The sequence below is a fragment of the Girardinichthys multiradiatus genome, chromosome Y (assembly GCF_021462225.1).
Source record: "Girardinichthys multiradiatus isolate DD_20200921_A chromosome Y, DD_fGirMul_XY1, whole genome shotgun sequence".
In the NCBI taxonomy this organism is placed as follows: domain Eukaryota; kingdom Metazoa; phylum Chordata; class Actinopteri; order Cyprinodontiformes; family Goodeidae; genus Girardinichthys; species Girardinichthys multiradiatus.
In genome coordinates this window covers 36,204,610-36,227,243 of record NC_061818.1, presented here as the reverse complement: position 1 = coordinate 36,227,243, position 22,634 = coordinate 36,204,610, and the positions used below count along the sequence as shown (strand labels likewise).

General features: G+C 42.1%; 1 protein-coding gene across 1 annotated transcript in view; it reads right to left on the bottom strand.

The window, feature by feature from the left end:
• Nucleotides 1–19,023, bottom strand: part of LOC124864471 (liprin-alpha-3-like) — a 47,020-nt gene extending 27,997 nt beyond the window's left edge. The window contains exons 1-14 of the mRNA XM_047359259.1: nt 18,377–19,023; nt 11,536–11,637; nt 11,183–11,422; nt 11,037–11,096; nt 7,188–7,316; nt 5,874–5,966; nt 5,383–5,435; nt 5,202–5,295; nt 4,874–5,008; nt 3,289–3,372; nt 2,894–3,025; nt 1,882–1,944; nt 1,716–1,795; nt 1,065–1,233 (exon numbers count right to left, since the gene is read on the bottom strand). Of these exons, the coding sequence (XP_047215215.1) occupies nt 1,065–1,233; nt 1,716–1,795; nt 1,882–1,944; nt 2,894–3,025; nt 3,289–3,372; nt 4,874–5,008; nt 5,202–5,295; nt 5,383–5,435; nt 5,874–5,966; nt 7,188–7,316; nt 11,037–11,096; nt 11,183–11,422; nt 11,536–11,637; nt 18,377–18,718 (1,776 nt within the window). The 5' untranslated portion in view covers nt 18,719–19,023. The remainder of the gene's footprint in view (nt 1–1,064; nt 1,234–1,715; nt 1,796–1,881; nt 1,945–2,893; nt 3,026–3,288; nt 3,373–4,873; nt 5,009–5,201; nt 5,296–5,382; nt 5,436–5,873; nt 5,967–7,187; nt 7,317–11,036; nt 11,097–11,182; nt 11,423–11,535; nt 11,638–18,376) is intronic.
• Nucleotides 19,024–22,634: the final 3,611 nt, after the last annotated feature.

Sequence of the window (22,634 nt, the reverse complement as noted above, 5' to 3'; positions counted from 1 at the left end):
ACTGCAACTCATTAAACTTAATTTATTTGATTCACTATTCCTGTTAGCATGAACAGAGTCATAAAACTTGACAGTTTGTAGAACAGGAAGAGCAGATTTCCTGTTCTGTCAAACATCCGCACAACTTAACAGAACAATAAAAAGGACACAATTACAGCAAATGTTACACAAACCATATTAATATCTTAGGCAGATAATTTTAAACTATAAAATAACTTATTCATCTGCCTTCCACCCTTTTTGTAGTTTATTGGACACCTTGATGCAGACGGGTTTCCTATGCAGTCGTGAAAAGTCTGGAAAACTCTTGAACGTTTATCAGTTTTTATGATTTTTATGATTTTATGGTCTCACTCAAATACATTTGTTTAAATTAATTTAACAAGGTTTAACTTTAAATGTCTAAATTGCACACCTTGATTTAAACATTTTACCCATAGCTGTTTTTGGTTTTCTACTTTCTAATTGAATTCATACTTATATAAAAATAAATAAAGGGCAGAAAATGACCATTTGGTCTCTAGACAACTTTAAATTCAAGTTAAACTGGACCAGTTATTGCTCAATTGGGTCTGAAAGACCAAACAAAGCAGTAACTGCTCGGAAGTTCAACATATCAAAGTTCACAAACTGTGCTTTGAAATAAATACATTTAATATAGGAAACATCTATTCCTTATTTGACAAGTCAGAGTTCTAGATTTTAAAATAAAACTTATCAAAATTAGTTCAGATGCCTTAAAAGCATTAATATAGCTCAATACCATGCTCCAAATATTAGAAGCTAATATTAGCATTGAGTTGTTTCATTATTGTGTGACCTACAGTAAATACGACCCCGTTAACCTTTAAGTATGTTCAAGTTTAATAGTTTATACTCAAAGCCCAGAATGTTAAAAAAAAAACCTCAAGAAAAGAATTTGAGTCTGAAAAACTATTGAGTGCACAACTATATGTTTTCCAACAGTTGCACCTTTACTGGAGCTCTTAAAAATAAGAAAGTGCCATTTCATTTCTTTAAATAGAACTGAAAAAATTGCCAAATCTCTGAATTTTTCTTTGTACCTTGCTTGAGTCCTCATGGGCTGTGCTCCAGCGGGCCCTGTGGCTTCGTCTGCCCACACCCCCACTGGAGGCATTACCGAAGTGATCTAGGTGAGTGGTAGATCCTGCTGGGAGGGACCCGCCTCCATGGGAATACCTCAGCTCCAAGGCACTGCCTGGCAAAGAGCGGCTGCAAGGATAAAAGCAAAACATAGCTCCAGATAAGATAAAAAGGGTAAATATCCCTGTGGTGAATGAGGTTTTTGTGGCAACCCAACTATGACAGCAAAACAAAAACAAACACACACAAACAAGTTGAGGAATGTTGTGCAAGAAGACGATATAACTTGAAGACACCTGGTGAACTTTACAACATATTACTGTCAACAGAACAACAGGAGGCTCTGACAGATGATATTTAATTTCCCTTTGGGATTAATAAAGTATTTTTGAATTGAATTGAATTGAATGGTAAAAAGTGACACGAAATGTTGGATAATTCATGTGTTTGTGCAGTGAACGTGTAACATTTATCACCGCAGTTAAAGTGAGCGCTGACAGTATTTAGTGTCTCCGATGTGGAGTGATCTATTGACACAGGAGATGCTCAGCATTTGCATTTCACAGTCAGCTGGTAGCTTTCTGCAGAACAGATGCTTGCACCAAACACACCTGGAATAGGAGCCTCCGGGTCGAGCTCTAAGCTGATCGACCTCCAGCTGAAGACGCTCTAGCTCTGCTATCAGCTGGTCCTGGAAGTGGAAACGACACAGAGTTGGTCCAGAAAGAAAGGAGTGTGCAGACCTGAAATAAGAATGATGCTTCGAGGTGTCGTTACCTTATTTGCCAACAGATCATCTTGGAGTTTCTTCATATTGGACAGTTCCTCAGATAGAGCATTCTGTACAGAAGCATAGATGAGATTAGAAAAACACAAGCAATACATGCAGTTTAAACTAAGCACTTTAATTCATCATTACTGGCTTTTTATTTGATTGCAATGTTGGAACAATGAGAACAACACTGAGCATTATTAGACAAACTATAGAAAACAAATGTTATTTTTGTCCTGCTGGCTGTTTAGTTTATGCTTGTTTTAGCTGATGAGATACGACCTGGAAAAGTTTGGGATCTAATTTAAGTATTTTCCAGGTCTGGGTAAGGATGGCAAAAAGAAACAAAGAGGATGAAAAGCTATTTGTATTTCCTGACTTGATGCCATCCATCCATCCATTTATCCTATTTGCATTAATTAATTCATTTTATTAATTTAATCATTGATCCATATTTTGTGTTTTTATTTAAGTTGTTTTTTGCGTCGCAGGGGCCGGGATTCAATCCCACAGCAGCCTGCGTCAAGGACTGAGGCCTTTGTACATGGGTCACGTGCTCAAACCCCTGCACCACCAGCGCCACACCATTGATCCAGTTTTCATTCATTCATTTATCCATTTCTTTTCATTCATTTAGTCATTCTTCAAAATATTTTTCAATCGATCCACTTTCCAATCTGTGTTTGTTTAGGCTCCATTTTAAGAGCTAGATCACTGTATAGTTATCTGTCATAAATTCAAAGTGAACTTTGTTATGTATACTTTAAAAATTGACTAAAAAGGAATAATAACTTCAGAAATTGGAGTTTAGAAAATTCTGGAAAATGTGTAGGAACACTACTGATATAAAGCATAAAAGTCTATTTATTCTAGTTTAAGGTGATTATCTCCCTGGTGAGGAAGAAGCAAGAGCAACCACTGGGATTATTTGGTTTTATTTTCTGCAGTTTTCCTGGTTCATAATGAGAAAAAAGATCCAAATTGGGAATTCCTGGTTGGGTCTGAGATGATCATCACCTTCTCCTCCAGAGCAGCCATCCTCTCCTTCAGATGAAGCTGCAGCCTCTCGTTTGATTCGGACAGCAGTTTGTCCACCGTGTCAGAGAGACGCTTGTTGTGTTCATCATTCATCCGTTCCCTCTGTCTCGCCTGAGGGGCAGACAGCAAGATGATTTAAGAAAAAAAGCAGTCAGCATAAGGAGGGAGAGCAGAGAGGGTGGGAGGAGAGTTTAATACCAAGTATTCTGCTTGACTCAGACTTCTAGACAAAGATTTCGATCTGAATATGCACAGTCAAAGAGAGGGTTTAGAAAATCAGCGCGCCTTTGTGTTGCTTAAAGCTTTGATAAAAAGGAACGGAGAGAAAGAGGAGGAGGATGAAAACAGAGAAAGAAAAAGAGAGTGTGACTCACTCTCTGTAGCTCCTGGTTCTTCTCCTCCAGTTGTGCCTCCATCTGTCGCAGCCGCTCCTCAAAGTTGCCATGACGCTCCTCTGCCTGAATGATTGGAGAGGAAGAAGGGTGAGAACGCTAGCCGTGTTGCAACACTTAAACAAATTATCACAAAAAAAAAAGCTTGACTAAGTCTGCTAAGTGGTTACATGCCTGTGCAGATGACAGCGCAACAGGAAAGTTTGTTTGCCTGTTCTTTAACGGGGCCTTAATATGATCCTGCCACGAAAGCCTTCCTGCCTGAACATGCAAGACGAAACTACGGCCATTTCAGAGCTTTGACATGTGGGAGGAGAGTGATACACGCTGTTGGTGTGAGTAAAAATTGTGTTTACAGGAATTAACGAACAAATAGGAATTTGTGTGGAGTACAGTTCCTGATGTGTTGTGCGCCCAAGCATCAAACGGCCACGCCGCCAGCTTTGAACTACGAGCTTCAGCTCAATAAAATATTTGGTAGACATTTGTTATGTTGAGATTTCTTTGTCACTCTAGTATGAAATAACACAAACACCTGCACACATGTTTCTGCTTGCACCTGCCTACATGTGGCAATAAATGGAAGGAAGGTGATATTTGGTTTACAAATAAACCAAAATAACCCCCCTTTAATAACCTACACAGTTCAAACTACGACTTGTCAATTTAGTTTGTGTTTGAGGTTACGGTTATCACCTACTGTTGAATAAACTGCCTGTTAACTTACCTGTAAGGTTACCAGTCTCAGTTTATTATTATTACTATTTTATTTTACTCTGCATATTGCCTCTCTCATACCTGCATCTAGGTCCTGAAAAGCACCAAACACAAAAAATCCTTTATGTGAAAATGATGAATAATTGACCTCAATGTCAGTGAAAAACCAACTGAAGTCCCCCAAAAATATATATAAAATACCATCAGAAAGTCTCAAGGACTATTTACTGAGCCTACTGTAAAAAATTACCTGAAGGTATGTCTCATTATTTCTGTTAATTATGATGACTCTAGGTCCTTGATTTCCAAATGAAATCCAAAATTCACTTTAATCTGAAAAGAGGACTTTGGACCACTGAGCAACAGTCCAGTCCTTTTTCTCCTTAGCCCAGGTGAGATACTTCTGATGTTGTCTCATGTCTTGGATACGTATGTGTATGATGGTACACATGAAGCACTGACTCAAGCTACGGTCCATGGCTGGTTAATCTCCCCTTAACTGCTGAATGGACTTTGCTTCAAAATCGTTTAACCAGGTTGCTCATCAGCAGTTTTCTAATACACTTTTTCCTTCCAGTAAACTTTCCATTAATGCCTAGATTTATCTTTTTTGGTCTTGAAATATCACCTTGTGTGTAATCAGTCCATTTATTGCACGAGTTTCATTTTTTTATTTGAATTACTTAAATAAAGGAACTCTTCAAAGATACTGAAATTTGCTGAGGTGCACCTGTAAGTATTCCACTTGGTGCCTCATTACATAAGACTGAACATGGGACAGAGAAGCCAAATTTCCAGCTCAGGCAGTGTTGATATGATTGCAGATGAGAACACACACACATGCACAAACCTTGTTGAGTGCTGCCACTCTCTGAGCAAGCTGGGCTTCGATCTCCGGCAACGTCTCGGCCCTCTGCAGGGTTTGCTGCAGCTTCTGTTTGGCATCGTCCAGACGCTCCTGAAGCTGCCGGTTTTTCTCCTCGCTCTGCAGGGAGACAGGATGACAGGGAGAAACTCAGAGTGAAGATTGCCCAGGGCAGCAGGCATGATTAAAGCCACCGACGGGAGAAGGTAAATGCCTCAAAGGGACACTATGTGTGCCAAATAGAAACCCTGGCCAAGCTGCCAATCAGCAGCAGGAGCGCGGACCCACAGATGGATGAAAAGGCTTTCCCCACCTGTCTGTGTAGAGACTCCTTGCTGGCCAACTCGTTTTCCAGTTTGTCTTTTATGTCATGGAGAGACGTCGCCTCCCTCTGGGCACTCAGGTACCTGCGAACCGGAGCAAAATGGCAGATGGATGAGTCAGAGAGCGCATAGGGTCGTTCTAAGAATTCATGGAGTAAAAAACACACAAACCTGCGCTCTAATGTGGTAATTCTCTCCTCCATGTCTTCCCTTTGACAAAGCGCCTGGGAGGATTAAAAAAAGGAAAAGCTGTTGAGGATTACAGAGGTGTTCCTGAGTTTCAGATGCTGTTAGTTGAACAGTAAAATTGACTGTTGACAGATTTCAGCCTCTTATTGAGTTGATGAAGGGATATAAAAGAGCAGGAAGTGGCGGGAAGATGTTAGGGAAAAGGTTTGCTTGGTAAACTGGCTCGACTGCCTCTCATCCCAAAACACTTTCAACCGGCTACCAGAGCTCACTGACGGATTAACAAGGGCCCGTCCATGTGAGAAACGCCTGCAGCTCTGCGGATGACTGTCGCTGGCTGGGTGGAGGTTGTTCGGTTTCCAGTATGAGCCGCTGCTGCCAGATGCTTTGTTACCAGTTATATATTTCTAAATAAGAACAACGCAGACTGTTTGTGGCGCTGTAACTGGAACACGTCTATCAGTGAACCTTACCTCCTTTAGATCCCTCTGTAGTTTCTGATTGGCCTCCTCGGATCGGGCCAGCTCCCTCCTGGCAGATGTGAGCTGCTCCTCGATCTCACCAACCTGAGACAAAGAAATTGTCTTAGATGGTTGTAATAATATTCAGGATTGATAAAGACATCATGCCGCTGACAAATAACAACTGGTAAATGTTTCTATTTTAAGCTCTTAGAAGGAAGCTATGTACTGAATAGTTGTGCTGTTTGCAACAAGCTAAATTAAATTTTTTTGTGAACGGAGGTGCTGTGTCAACCCTAAATACCATGCGGCATAATTAAATCCAAGCACAGTGGCTCTGGAAGCTTGCTGGTTTTGAGATTTTAAAAAACTGAAACCATAACAACTGTTTTCCAAACTTTTTCAACCTTTAATGTGACAAATATCCTGTAGATAAAAAAAAAAGCAATACATCTACTGGAGAAAAACGAAGTGCAATGAACCAGTTGCATGAATCGAAAAAACTCTTACACTAATACTTTGTTGAAACATCTTTCTGTGATATTTGAGCATTTAGTAATTTGAGTTCAGGACAGCCATCACTTGAAAGGAATCTGATTATTCTAAAGCAAAGTTCAGTTGTCCTAGTTGGACTTTCCTGACCTTTGTTAATTTGCATCCATTAGTTAAAGCTTCAGTCTGCAGAAAGGTTACAAAGGATTAAAAGGATCTTATTGTACAATATTGTATTGTAGAGATGCACATTATATTTGATGTATATTTGAACATACTGGTATCGGTCCCGAAAGTAGAACAGTGATAATGATGCAGCGCAGGATTGTGGAGGTTTAACTGAAGCAGACAAGCGATGTGGTTGTTTAATCACAGTGTCGAAAGGTTAGGGAAATATATATAATATCGGAAAAATGTCGGTCATCTACCATTACAGCAATATTAATATCTGATATCAATATTCGTACACATTTTCAAATTTTGCGATCCTTGATTTTTCTTGTTGTCATGAGCTGCAAAACTTTACTTAGTTTATTCCTTCTTTTTATTTTTTCCAATGTGATAAAAACTGAACTTGTGTTGAACCTATTTCTACAGTCTATTGTACCATAGGTTTCCTCTAGGTTATCTAATTTTCTGTTTTTCAGACAGTCTGCGACTGCTGTCGGGTGCGATGCCACTGCAAGGCGTAAGCAACAAATAACATGCATGACCTTTTTACAGGTAATTATGCTTTGCAGAGTGTGTAGGATAGTTACTAGATTTTAGAATATCAATCCTAAATCATCCAATATCCATTGTTATTGTTGCTGTTACTGTTTCTGAACCACGTACCTGTCTGCACATGAGAGCCAGCCTCTCCTTCAGCTGTCCCAGCTCTGACCTCTGCCGCTCGAGCTCGCCCTCTCTTTGTCGGTCGATGTCACCGTCATCCAGGATGGAGGACGGTCCATTGGGAAGCCGCTGAAAGAAAAACCTCCAAATCAGTAAATAGAGCAGTGATGAAGTTTTGATCAGAATAAACAAACTATGCTTAGGGATCCATTTGGAGGAATATGTTCAGCTCCTGAGGATGATTCATCTGAAAGAAAATGAAGAACTGCACCCTTTACTCTGCAAAATGCATCTCAGATGGAATAAAAAGTGAAAACCTTTAGAAAATAAAAGGATAAATAAAAACAAAATTCGCCTTTCAATAAATGAAGCATTTAGGAAAGCTGTGCATGGAATAATATGAAAATGTGCAAACATAATTTGTCAGAGTAAAAACAAAAAAATGGAACTTGCTTCATGTACAGAGTAGATCTGTGTTTTATGTGTTTATCTGCTGATATAAGAGTAGGAATAACAGAACGCTAACAGCAGGAGTGACCTAATGTTCACATTTAGGCAAAAACATAACTACCCCCTCATTTATTGGTTCCCCAATTAACAATATATATAAAATACTAGTTTTACTGTAGCAGCATAATATCACACTACAGTGGCTGCTCCTTTCATTCCTATCAGGAATTCACCATTATTTAAACCCACTCTTGAACTTTGAATAAACTGTGATTTATATCTTTGTTTTTTTCCATGTCTGGATAAGAAAGAGCGAACACTTAGAACCTGCAGCTTCACAGTTTAGCTTTCAGTATCTTGGGTTTTTGAGTTGCTGCCTGAAAGCTCATAATGGTCCTGCTGCTTTATAGTCAGCATATGCTTTAGAAGGTGTTATATGTGCAGTGTGTTTGAAGCTTACAGATCAGGGGCCATCAGCCAAATTTCCTCAAGGGCTTCAACTTTACCAAGCAGACACTGTGGGGCCAGTCTTCAATTAGTCTGGTAATTGGGGTCAGACTTTTTTTTCTTCTTTTTTTATTACTGCTGTCGTAAATAAATGCCAATTTCTCAACTGTTTTTATTTTTCTGATGAAAACGTTTTGGTTGTGGCTTTATTTGAAATTTGCTGGAAGCTGGAAATTTTCCCACCAGGTTTAGGAGGTGAGTTTCTGTCTATTTTAGAGGAAGCAGTATCAGTATTTTGGTGATAGAGCAATGCTCCAGACTGGCCAGTGGAAAAGAAGAAGCAGCTGAACTGGAAGATGTACAGGGGTTGGACAATGAAACTGAAACACCTGTCATTTTAGTGTGGGAGGTTTCATGGTTAAATTGGACCAGCCTGGTAGCCAGTCTTCATTGATTGCACATTGCACCAGTAAGAGCAGAGTGTGAAGGTTCAATTAGCAGGGTAAGAGCACAGTTTTGCTCAAAATATTGAAATGCACACAACATTATGGGTAACATACCAGAGTTCAAAAGAGGACAAATTGTTGGTGCACGTCTTGCTGGCACATCTGTGACCAAGACAGCAAGTCTTTGTGATGTATCAAGAGCCACGGTATCCAGGGTAATGTCAGCATACCACCAAGAAGGACGAACCACATCCAACAGGATTAACTGTGGACGCAAGAGGAAGCTGTCTGAAAGGGATGTTCGGGTGCTAACCCAGATTGTATCCAAAAAACATAAAACCACGGCTGCCCAAATCACAGCAGAATTAAATGTGCACCTCAACTCTTGTTTCCACCAGAACTGTCCGTCAGGAGCTCCACAGGGTCAATATCCACGGCCGGGCTGCTCTAGCCAAACCTTTGGTCACTCATGCCAATGCCAAACGTCGGTTTCAATGGTGCAAGGAGCGCAAATCTTGGGCTGTGGACAATGTGAAACATGTATTGTTCTCTGATGAGTCCACCTTTACTGTTTTCCCCACATCCAGGAGAGTTACGGTGTGGAGAAGCCCCAAAGAAGCGTACCACCCAGACTGTTGCATGCCCAGAGTGAAGCATGGGGGTGGATCAGTGATGGTTTGGGCTGCCATATCATGGCATTCCCTTGGCCCAATACTTGTGCTAGATGGGCGCGTCACTGCCAAGGCTACCGAGCCATTCCTGAGGACCATGTGCATCCAATGGTTCAAACATTGTATCCTGAAGGTGGAGCCGTGTATCAAGATGACAATGCACCAATACACACAGCAAGACTGGTGAAAGATTGGTTTGATGAACATGAAAGTGAAGTTGAACATCTCCCATGGCCTGCACAGTCACCAGATCTAAATATTATTGAGCCACTTTGGGGTGTTTTGGAGGAGCGAGTCAGGAAACGTTTTCCTCCACCAGTATCACGTAGTGACCTGGCCACTATCCTGCAAGAAGAATGGTTTAAAATCCCTCTGACCACTGTGCAGGACTTGTATATGTCATTCCCAAGACGAACTGACGCTGTATTGACCGCAAAAGGAGGCCCTACACCATACTAATAAATTATTGTGATCTAAAACCAGGTGTTTCAGTTTCATTGTCCAACCCCTGTAGCTCTTGATTTACATGTCCATATGGGCTCCCATCCTCATCTAAGTTCATGAGATGTGGCTGATGATTGAAAAAACAAGATCCCAGATACAAGAAACTGAGATGAGCTTCTTCTGTAGGATGTCTGGATTTTGTCTTTTGAGATAAGCCAAGCAGCTTTATCACCTGTGGGGAGCTTAGAGTACAGAAGCTGTAGGATAAATCCCACTGGGATGGAATCCGACACAGAACTCGTTGTTCCTTCTGACCTGGGAATGATTTCAGATTCCTCAAACAGTTTTGGAGAGTGTCAGTACAAAGGGGGAAGTCTAGATTTTCCTTTTTAACCAGGTAAGCAAAGACCTCCGACATGGACGAACAGACAAATGGACAGACAGACGTACGGACGAATTGATGGATGTTTTCCCTTAGCAAGACAACATTAGAAGAACCCGTGAACCTCCAAGCAGCTGTTACACCTGTTTCTATCTCCCGTTCTAGTATTATCTGTGTGGAAGACGTTTAATCCAAAATATTATGTTTTCTTTGGTGTTTTCTTTGGATCCATGCTGAACTGACTCACATACAATAAGATGCAGAAAAGGACGACTGACAGAAGACAGCAGCATGAATTACAACAAACTCAAGCATTTAACTGTCTTTACAGTTGACACAAATTGACATTTTGTCATGTGATGTTCAGGGTTCAAATTTTGTATGAAAATCTATAGGCTACTGAAGTAAAAACACTTCCTTCGGTGCCTTTTTGTCTCGTTCAGTTATCCTAAGAAAAGACTAGGCCAGGTGGATGTAAAGCAAAAAAAACAAACCAACGCACTCTCGCTGATTGAAGCTTGAACTTTCCAACAAAGCTCATAAAAATAGAAGATAGTGCATAACTTCCTCCTCACTGAATGACACTGATGGCTGGAAGCCATATGGCACTAAAAAAACATCCAGGAATATGCAGCAGGCTGTTGCAAAAGCTGCAACAGCTTCTGGCAATCAGGAACCTCTTGATTGGAGCTCCAGCTGCAGCGCGATGAAAGAATTATGCAGCATTTTAGGCATTTTATGTTTTACTGACAAGTGGAGCGGTGATTTTGGTTCAAATGTCATTTCAGTGCGTCCATTTCAGTCCCAGCAAGTACCAAAATGTTAATGTTTTTGCACATAATTCTTATATTTATGGGATTTTAGCTTTTTAACCACAAAGCTTTAGCTTAGGTAAAACTGTTGAGCAATTAAGCTTTTCTGTGGTGAGTTTCTATGATCAGGTTTGCTTATTCTGCATGTCCAAAGTGAAACTGTGGTTTGTCACAGATATACATAAGCAGTAATTTACCTCTTTGCCATTGTCTAGTCCTTGCTGCCTTCGTTTCATTTGTTCCCTTAAAGACACCACCTGGAACAATGCAAACAATTATTAAAGAGACTGATTGTAATTCCAAAAATCTTGTGGGAAAATACCTGGAAGTACCCTGAGCTCACCTCTTGGGAAGAAGACTGCAGCTCTTCCTCTAGTACTGCCACACGCTCCAGCGCCACCCGTAGTCTTTCCCGCACCTTCTCATCCAGCGCTTTGTGGTGCTCAAACAGGGACTTGAGGGCTTTCAGGACTTCCACCTCGCTGGAGACTCCGGCGGGAGACTGGGCCTGCCTCTTCACCACAGTCATCCTCAGGCTGCGCTCGTGGCGGGACACCAGGCACTCCAGGTGTTCAAGGAGCAGCTGGAAGCACATATGATTTGCACACTATAAAATATTCTCAAATGATTACAGCTCGTCATGTGAACATGCATAGCAAACAATATAAACATAATGAGGCACAGAGCAGCACTGACTCGTGTGTTGTTTCTCTCCGCCTTCAGCTCGGATATCTCTTCTTCCCTCTCCAGCAGCTGTTCCCGGCACAGGTTCAGCTCTTTGGTCAGCACTGCGAACTCCTGAAAGGTTAAAAGAGGTTACTGATATTGACTGCTGCATGCTGATCACAAACACTCATCAAACTGTAATGGTCAATGCAACTACTGCTGCTTCACTGAAGTACTGTGTGATTCTGACATTCCACAAAAAAGCCTCAAATGCTTAATCTGACACTATCCTGACATCTTGGCTTCCCAGAGAAACCGGTTTCACCTGGTTTGTTACAGCAAAGGAAGGATTACACAGAAGATGGGAACTAAAAGCAGGTTTTGATGCATTCTGCAGGGCAAAGATACAGCAGCGTCTGACAGCTTCATCCATCCATCCGTCCGTCCGTCCATCCATCCATCCATCCATCCGTCCGTCCATCAATCCATCCATCCATCCGTCCGTCCATCCGTCCATCCGTCCGTCCGTCCGTCCATCAATCCATCCGTCCGTCCGTCCATCCATCCATCCGTCCATCCATCCATCCGTCCGTCCATCAATCCATCCATCCATCCGTCCGTCCATCCGTCCATCCATCCGTCCGTCCATCAATCCATCCGTCCATCCGTCCATCAATCCATCCGTCCATCCATCTGTCCGTCAATCCGTCCATCCATCCATCCGTCCATCCATCCGTCCGTCCGTCCATCCATCCATCCATCCGTCCGTCCGTCCATCCGTCCTTCCATCCATCCATCCATCCATCCATTCGTCCGTCCGTCCCGTCCATCCATCCATCCATCCGTCCATCCATCCATCCGTCCGTCCATCCATCCGTCCATCCATCCGCCCGTCCCGTCCATCCATCCGTCCGTCCGTCCCGTCCATCCATCCATCCATCCGTCCGTCCATCAATCCATCCATCCATCCATCCGTCCGTCCATCCGTCCATCCATCCATCCGTCCGTCCCGTCTATCCATCCATCCATCCATCCGTCCATCAATCCATCCGTCCATCCATCCGTCCGTCCATCCATCCATCCATCCATCCATCCGTCCGTCCATCCGTCCATCCATCCATCCATCCGTCCGTCCATCCATCCATCCATCCATCCGTCCGTCCGTCCATCCATCCATCCATCCGTCCGTCCGTCCCGTCCATCCATCCATCCGTCCATCCTTCCATCCGTCCGTCCGTCCATCCATCCATCCGTCCGTCCGTCCCGTCTATCCATCCATCCATCCATCCGTCCATCAATCCATCCGTCCATCCATCCGTCCGTCCATCCGTCCTTCCATCCATCCATCCATCCATCCATTCGTCCGTCCGTCCCGTCCATCCATCAATCCATCCGTCCATCCATCCGTCCGTCCATCCATCCATCCATCCGTCCATCCTTCCATCCGTCCGTCCGTCCATCCATCCATCCATCCATCCGTCCGTCCGTCCCGTCCATCCATCCATCCGTCCATCCGTCCATCCATCCATCCGTCCATCCATCCATCCATCCGTCAATCCATCCATCCATCCGTCCGTCCATCCATCCATCCGTCCATCCGTCCATCCATCCATCCATCCAACCATCAATCCGTCCATCCATCCATCAATCTGTCCGTCCGTTCATCCATCCTATGTAAAGGTACCCAGGAGGTATATTGCCCTTAGCGCTGCTTCCCTTGCTGGATACTATTACGTGTATAATTCCCAAATAGAACCAGCCCAATCCTGCTGTGCACTGGGCTCAAAAGAACATAAAGCAGTGTTGCATAGACAGACTCCCAGAGAGGTTCTGACACTGAAACATGTTGGTTGGATGTGGAAGCAGGTCTTAAGCTATAATCTTTTACAGTGAATGTTTGATGAATCTTGATTTCATTAGCAAACCAACTCCATGAGCCTAAAAGAATTTATGTGCATCGAACATATTTGAACGCAGTCTCTGGAAAACAGCTTCCTGAGACTGACAGAGTATAATGTGAGCCATGCCTACCGCTGTGCTCCAAGTTCAAAGAGTCCAGAAACGTTAAACCGGCCCTTGAAGTAAAATCTTACAACTGGGTTTATTGCACGTGTTGCCCCTAAAAACTAGGTTAAATGTGCAATAAGCTCAGCTGCCTGTTACTTATCATTAAAAACATAGACGCAAAAGAAATCATGAAAGTAATGCAAATCAGACCAGCTCAGTGTGAGGTCTGCCGTTTACAACTGAACCCCATCACAGTGAATGTTGTGATGTCATTTACTCCCAATTAGGGTACTGTGCAAAAATCTAAAACCATCCAATTTTTAGTCTTTATGGTTTGCTTCTAATAATTCTCAGAAATGTGATGTTAGTAGACCAACAAAGACATCTAGATGTTATCAGATGATTTAGACAAAGTTTAACTTTGTTCACTAACAAACATATTTTATTTTGACCTCTTCAAATATTGACCTATCAGATTTAGCCTCAACAGCACCTTATCCCACATCGATGACATCAAGCAGTCTTCAGAAAAGGCTTTTTTTTTTTACCTGGAAGTGTTTTACTCAAACGTGTGTTCCCTGAATGCTGGTTAATATGTGTCACAGTCTTTAAATATGATCTAATTTTGCAGATTTAGATATTCAGAAAAGCTTTAAAGTACCCCGTGATTTTTTTTTAACCTTAAATATTGGTTAATGTGTTGAACTCTGAATGTGAATTTGTCTTTTATTTCAACAGAATGATTAAATATTTGAAACTATGATTGTGAAAACAGTTCTAGCTAAGATAGCATTTTATTTACAAGAATAGTTCGCTGATATTTTTGGCCTCTCTAGTTAGAAGAAGGTGGTAGATAAAATACAGCATAAGCCATGTCTTTCTCTATGTGTAATGTGACATAGCCACATCTCCATAGTCAGTCTGTGATTGGTTGATCAACATACGCGATAACTCCTTACCAGGAAGTTCTGGTCCCACAGTTAGTTGCTGAGGTTCTGAGACTCAGGTCGTTTTCATACCTAATAGTCCGTTAGACCTGGTATGATTTGAGACTCAGTTTCATTGGCTGCCAAATTCTGCCGGCCCAATTTTGCATTCACAATACCGTTTGTTAAATAAACTGGATGTTCTGTATATCCCCTCTACTTGTGGGGGCGAGAGCACCAAGAATAGCATCTAGTTCAAGAGCTATTTCTCCTGTTAATCTTTACAGTGTTTACCCACAGTACCCTGTGTTTTGGTCTGTTTCTTGCTTTTGGTTCACTTGAAGAGGAGACCTATGTTTTTAGTTGGACCAAAGTTCGCTTCTTTGAGCTGCAACAGAGTGCGATTGTCTATTCACACCTCCCAAAACAAACCAGACCTTTCAAGCAAACAAGCTAGAGTTTGACTCAACAGGGCTGGTTCCAATGCATCCTTAGACATGCAAAGAACTAGAACCAGCAGGACGTTTTGCACAACTGGGTCAAGGGACTTGATGATTCCCTTCAAGAAATACATCAATATGCATTCACAGCATATTTCTAATCTTTGTGTTAATATAGTTACAATCTAATGCTAGGAGTTTAATCTTTTCTTCATGTTTGAGCTCAATGTGTTCACATCTAGGTAAAAAACGACCAATTATTCATGATTGCCTTTAAGCTCAGCCAGTTAAACATGGGCCCCAGCCCCAGATTCCACCAAATCTCCACTGAAACATTGTTAGTGGTCTTAAAGGGAAGAGGGGCCCCAAATGAAATTCTGCAGAAGGCCCCATATCACTTTGGGCCAGCAATGGTGCAAAAGATCTGATTCTGAAGGCTTTTGAATGATACTAAAATGGTCTTTCCTTGCTTCTTTATATTTGTGATAAAGGGAGTTTAATGGGAGGAATGAATTCATCCTTCAGATTATGAGACATATTTATTTATGTACATTAATTTAGAACCAATCTCATCAGCATTACAACTTTTAACTTTTCATCTCTGCTCTACTGGGATGTTTCTTTCTATGAGTAAATTCCTGTTTTTTGACTCACACGCGACCGTTGCGTGACACACTCATGACACACACAGCACATCCTCGAACACGTGTGCACCAAATCATGCATGTTTTCACTTATGCAAACGAGCCATTAAAGGGCACTGATGCGTGCATGTCGCTGCTGCTGCTGCTGTTGTTGCTGCTGTTGATGATGTCTTTGCTCCATGTGTTAACAGTGATCATTTTACTCCACGCACAGCAGACGGGCGCCTCACATCCTCTTCCAGCCAAAATGCATTTAAAAAGTACAGAGTGTACAGTCCATGTCAGGCCTCGCTGGGCTGAGATACGGGAGAGGAATGAGAGGAAGAGAAGCGTTTGAATAGAAGGGAGGAAATCACTGTGTGCAGATGGCATGTTCTGGGCCCAAAGGATATCATAACACTGGGATAATTCATGGGAAAGATGGTGTGAGATAGACCACAGAAACCAGTCACTTTCCTCTCTTCTCTTGTCACAATCTTTTTGTTCAGAAACACAAGTTATACAGCTTTCATGCATCTTAATCCCACCCATTTTGGGTTTGATTTTGTTTCTTATCACTCAGTTATTTTGTCTTCTCGCTGTATTTCTCTCTCCATCACTCTCTCCTGTTTTCCTGTCTTGGCAGCTTGTACTGCACACAGACAAACTCACTGAACTCATCTGTGTATCACACCAATCCATGTTTTCCTCCATCTACATGAGTGTGTAAGTGTGTTTGTGTGTATTGATATGCTCTTCGTGAGGTAATGTGGCCCTTTCATGTCCAGTCACTCTGTGTTGGAGCACCTCGGTACCAGTTATTTTGATCACTCAGGTGGAGCGACAGAGGAAAAAAATAAGAAAAAGGTGCAAACAATGAGGAGTAATCATCGCGGCCTGAGGCATCAGACTCCTGCCAGAAAATAGAGATGAGTCCTTCTGTGCCGAGTGGTGTTAGAACCTGATTAGCTCTGGAATGTGGGATAATATTGGCATATCTTACGGTTCTGGGTGGCCCCAGTTTGTTATTGAAACATCTGAAACATCTGTTGTTTTTTACAGATAGTGATGCCTTGCTAGTTTTGGTAATAAAATATTCTGTCATGTTTGTATTTTTTATAATTTCTCAGTTTCTTCATCAAAGAAGAAACAAGATATAAAAATAAGAAATTAAGCAGGTATTAAACATACTTTTCATTCATTCAGCCCACATTTCTGCATTAAAAATGTTTTTATTATTGTTATTATAGTTTTAATGCCTCTATGCTACCGCAGACCAGACTGACCCAGAGCCACCCGGACCAGCTGCAATAATAACATCCTGATTACAGGTTGATGCATCAATAATTCAACACAGAATCAGTCCTTCAGACACAAGGGCACTAAACATCTACCTTCAAGTGAAGCTGAGATATTGTTTTGATTTGACATGTTTCTGTCATCTGCACACATCTTTATTCTGTTAGTTAAACTGCTACTTTAAACTGAAAGCATCAGGTCAACTGAATGAGACAGAAACTTGTCACCTGGATGTGCTTTTAAAGTAATAGTTAGTAATACTTTGTTAAACTGCTTTGGTAAAACAACATAAAGTTCAAATCCTGACATTAAATATTGGCCGGACTGTATGTTCCATACTTGCAGAACATTATGTCCTTATTTTGTCTTGAAATGAGCACAGAAGCAAAACTAACACTGGACGACCAGCTCTGTGAAGAACTTGTCTGAATAACCATATAAAGAAAAGAAACATCTACAGTACTGTGCAATAGTTTTGAGTCATCAATCATTTCTTTACACTTTACACTCCTGTAATCTTTTAAAATGTTCTTAAATTGTTGTTTCAGATCATCAACTATTTTAATATCAAACAAAATTTTCAAATTATAATTTTTATTTTTACGGGAAAACAAGTTATCCAAACCAACTCTGCCCTAATTACCTGTTTTGGAAAATGGATTTAAATTTCAATAGGCCTCATTATACCAGGCCAAATCAAGAAATCACTGAAATCACTAACGTAGAACCTGTCTGACAGCAGGAAGATGGCTAAATGATTTCAAAAGCAACACATTATGTCCATATCAAAGAAACAAAGTCACTGACATCTGTCAGTCTAGAAACAGTTACAAAGCCATTTCTAAAGCTTTGGGACTCCAGCAAACCACAGTGAGAGCAGAGAGAGAGCCATTATCCAGAGAACACTGAACAGTGGTACCATTAATATGGAACAGTGGTAAATCTTTCCAGGAGTGGCCAGTTTACAAAAGACCACCTCAGCATCTCATCCAGGAGATCATACAGAACCAAGAACTACGTCTACAACTCTGCAGGCCTCGAAAGCCTCAGTTAAGGTCAGAGTGTTCATTATTCAGTCAGAAAGAGACTGGGCAAAAATGGCGTCCATGGGAGAGTTTCAGGGCCAAAACCACTGCTGACCAAACAAACCCCACAAAGGGCCGTGTCACGTTTACCAAAAACATCTTTATGATTCTGAAGACTTCTGGGAAAATATTCTGTGGACTGACGAGACCAATGTGGATCTTTTAAAACATTACATTTCAGAAAAAGAACACCATGCCAACAGTCAAACATGGACTTTGTAGTGTGAGAGTCTTTGGCTACTTTGCTAATTCAGGACCCGTATGACAAATGCTTAATGGCAGTTGTTGCCACCATGTGTGGATCAGCCAATTTGTCTGCTATAAAACTTTGTCTGATGATCTGAAACACTTAAGTGTGACAGAAAAAGCAAAAACAGAAGACCTCTGTAAGGAGGTAAAAACTTTTTTCAGTACTGTATATTCTGGAATGTAGGCACACTGTATGTGGGCCATACTACCGATTAAAGTAAATTCCCCCTGAGTGCCTATACCTGTGGCAAGGCGATAGACAGCTGCCTCTGCAGAGACTCCTTCTCGTGGCCCAGCTCTCGCAGGCGAAGGTGTGCCGTCCCAAGACTTTCCTGCGTCTCCCTCAGGCTCTCCAGCAGCCTCTCCCTCTCCGTCAGCATGTTCACCATTAACGACTCCAAGTTGCCCGTGCTTCCCCCTTCATCACCTCCTCCTCCACCACCGCCACCACTGCTACGATCTCGGCTTCCATAGACTCCCATCCCACCACCCATCCCTCCTGTGCCACTCGCCGGAGAGGACGAGCCACCCCCTCCTCCTCCTCGCCCATCCTCTGAGATGGTGGGCATCACCTCGCACATCATCGTGAGGCCTGGGAGTGAGAGGAGTTATCACAGGAGATGTCTAGGATGGTCTGCTGAAGAGCTTCTTTCTCGTCATGAAAAGTACAGCTGCTAGTATATCTTGTTTGTTGGGAGGGGTTTTATCTCAGGATGTAAGGGAAATTTGTGAGGGAAACTAGGTGGAACAGATTGAAGATGGGGTAAGAATGTGTGGATTAGGGATTAGGGAACAGGGTGAAGAGGGGTGCAGGGATGAGAGGGACAGATGCGTTTTTTTAGTGAGAGACCTTTGACCCCTTGGCTCCAGGGTTTATTGGGATGCCAGACGAACCTGAAACAAGAAAAAAAAAGATACATTTTTTTCAAAAAGCACAATGCATTTGCCACTGCCAATATTACTACTGTTCCATACTAGCACCATATTGCAGTTTAAATGTTTAATCAATATATCATACCTCCCATTTTATGTTGTAATTTTGAAAGTTATAATATAATATATATATTAGTCAGTCATTTTATACCGCTCATTCCATAGTGGGTCGCGGGGGAGCTGGTGCCTATCTCCAGCAGTCTGTGGGTGAGAGGCAGGGTACACCCTGGACAGGTCGCCAGTCCATCGCAGGGCAACACACATACCATGCACACACTCATTCATACACCTAAGGGCAATTTAGAGAGACCAATTAACCTAACAGGCATGTCTTTGGACTGTGGGAGGAAGCCGGAGTACCCGGTGAGAACCCACGCATGCACGGGGAGAACATGCAAACTCCATGCAGAAAGACCCCCGGACGGGATATATATATTATTATATATCGTATATATAATAATATAATATAATATAATATAAAAAATAAGACAGCTTAAACCGATTTGCTACTTTTTCCTGTTTAAACTAAGCTAACATTAGCATTGAAGCACAGATAGCTGTTACGGAGTATTATAAAGGAAGTGGTTCAATATTTCCATTGCTTACATTGTTGAAATTGTTCTTAGGCATTTATTGATGTATGGACCAAATGTAAAAAGAACATTGCTGACACTAAATCCCAATGATAGCATTAACACTGTAGCACAGCTAGCTGCTATAGTAGGAAAGAAATGTAGCTGTTTAAAACTGCAATTGCTTCAAACGTTTTGGAAAAGTTTAGCACCTATTTATTTTACATTTTTTACATAAAAAATAAGATACTAACAAAAAATACTGCACTGGCATAGAGGCGAAATGCGAATACACCGAAAACAAAACAGATGTTTTAAGCTGTCGACAGCTAGCACTACAGCACAGTTAGCCACCACAGAAAGTTAGAAAAGCAGAAGTTTAAAAATCTCATCCTGAGTCATATCTTTAAAAGTTCTGGAATTAGTTGTGAGATTAGCTGTGGCAAACATTAATCACTGATTGATTTTTGACAAATATTAAAGTTAACCTTCCAATAAAGCCAGATTATGATGGTGGGAATCGGCATGGCCAGGCCCCCGCCTTCACCGTGGGTGAACACACAAGCTTACCCAAGGCTAGCTCCAGGAGGATGTCCTGATCTGCTAATCATCAAGATCACTTAACCACTATTAGTCTGAAACTACCCTGAGGCCAATTTGCCACAGGAGACTGCAACAGTAGCCGAAGCACCAGTAAACAACCCCTCATCTCAAACCTCTCCAGCATGTTAAACTAGTGATTGTTTGGAGAAGAAAAAAAATTATTCTATCATAAAGAGTCAGTTAAGGAGGTTCAGACATCTGATTACAATTTCTTCAGGTTTTCTGGTCACATTCCATGGGTAGGAAACTACAGGCCAGAGCCAGAGAACTGGAAGGACTTTTTGATTTGGGATCCCCCAGAACGAGGAGAGTGTTGCTCAGGAGACCTTTGGGTTATACCTTACTAGATGGATGGATTGTTATAGTAACTGTTTTCAGGACGTTGCTTTGATATTGATAAATAATGAAAACTGATCTGATATAATTTTCTTCATCAGTGACTCGGCCAGTGTTGGTACAATGATTCATCTGTGGAATTTTCACTGAAGGTTGCATGGTGCAGTTGTTAGCACTGTTGCCTTGCAGAAATGTCCTGGGTTCAAATCCCAGAGCTTGCATGGTCACGTGCATGTGTGGGTTCTCTCCAGGTGCTCCTCCCACAGCCCAAAACACATGAGTGTTAGGTTAATTGGTTACACTAAATTGCCCTTAGCAATAATGTGTGCATGTGTCTCTGTGTTGCTCTGTGACAGACTGGCAACCCCACCTCTAACCTCATGACTGCTGGAGATATGCACGACCCCTGTGTGAATAAGCAGGTGTAGACAATGGATGGATGTATAAATCAGTGAAATGTAGCTGGTAATGTATAACTAGCATGAGATAATAGGATGTCCCACAGCCTCCCTGGACTAACTTTTAGATGATGTGAAGATTCAAGTGCAGCTGGATGGTACTGAATGACCTGATGAATGGATGAAGGGATCCAAGTTCTGATATTTCCTCTCATCCATCATGTGGATTCATCCAGTCCTCTCATGCTGAAAGAAACCACACATTGCCTCCTTTTCCCCCACAAACCTCGGAGGCAGAATAACCACTGCTGTTGCAGCAGCGCTGTCTCTCACCCTGACTTACTGGACTGATTCAACCATCGTGCGTGTCAGAGCCTTCTGTTTCTCAGCGTCCATGCTCATAAGGGTAATGATAAATGCGCATGATGAAATCATTTACGCAAAGACAGAATAACTGTGTCAGGCCTGTAGGTTACGAGGAAATGCGCGGCGCAGCTTCTAACATTCATGTGGAGGGAAGGGAAAACGGGTGTCATCGTGAATGATATTACTGGCTGTTTCCAGGTGGATTTTTGCCTCTTTTTAACGTTTCCGGCACCCATCTGTAAAAATGTTCTGGAGGCCTATAATCTTCGGATTGCTGAGACAGGGAATGAACCGCTGTCTTAGGAAAGTAAACGGAACAAATGTCGTACATTTCCGTGCAATGTAGCCTAACACCGCTATCACATCATGGTGGGAGGTGCCAATCATCCTGTAAATGATGCAGGCCTAATTAACAAGATTATACCAAAAGATGACACACCTCTGGATTAATATATGTGGATACACTTAACCCAAGTGGCGCAAAACGGTGCGCAGATTTGCATTTATTGCAACATCAAGGTGGATAATTCCCATCAACACCCCAGTACTCTCCCTTCTCGAAACCCCCCTCCCTCCCTCTCCCCCACCCATAAAAACAGCTGGACGTTCAAACGCGCCGCGACATCTCCGAACATCTGCTTGCGCGCCTTACCGTTTCCATAATCGACGGAGAGGGCATAATAAAAACGCATAGTTGGCCGGTTCACTCCATCAGAACATCTGAGAGGCGGCGGAGGCTGCAGGTTATCCCCGTTACAGCCCGGTTACCAGCCTGGACCCGTCCCCTCCCTGCCTGTGCTGCTGGAGCGACGGCTTGGATCAGCCGCTGCGTCAAGCCGCACGCAGGCAAAGCGTGCTGCACATCCGGCAGGAAACTTAACGCACATCATAAGCATAAAGAGAAAAATACATCTGTAGCTGTTTTGCAACGTGGTTCAAGAGATTATTTTACAGGCAGATTTTTAAATTGGTCTGTCAGGAAACAGAAAAAGAACTATTGTTTAAGGACAGGAGGCAGATTCTCTCAAAAAAAAAAAACATCTTAAAAAGCTAAAAACAACTCTCGCAAGTAATATTAAATGGAGAAAGGTAAACAAAAAGGACAAATTGAAAGTGGGAATTTGGAAAAAGGCCCCTGCAGAGTTTAATAAAAGTCACCAAACGACGCATAAAAAGACCAGGAATAGGAAAAAGAAGTGCATACATTAGACATATATATATACTTCACAAGAAAATCACAAGCAATTTAATGTTAAAGTGTCTAGTACATGTTGAGAATCCTGTACCTTTAC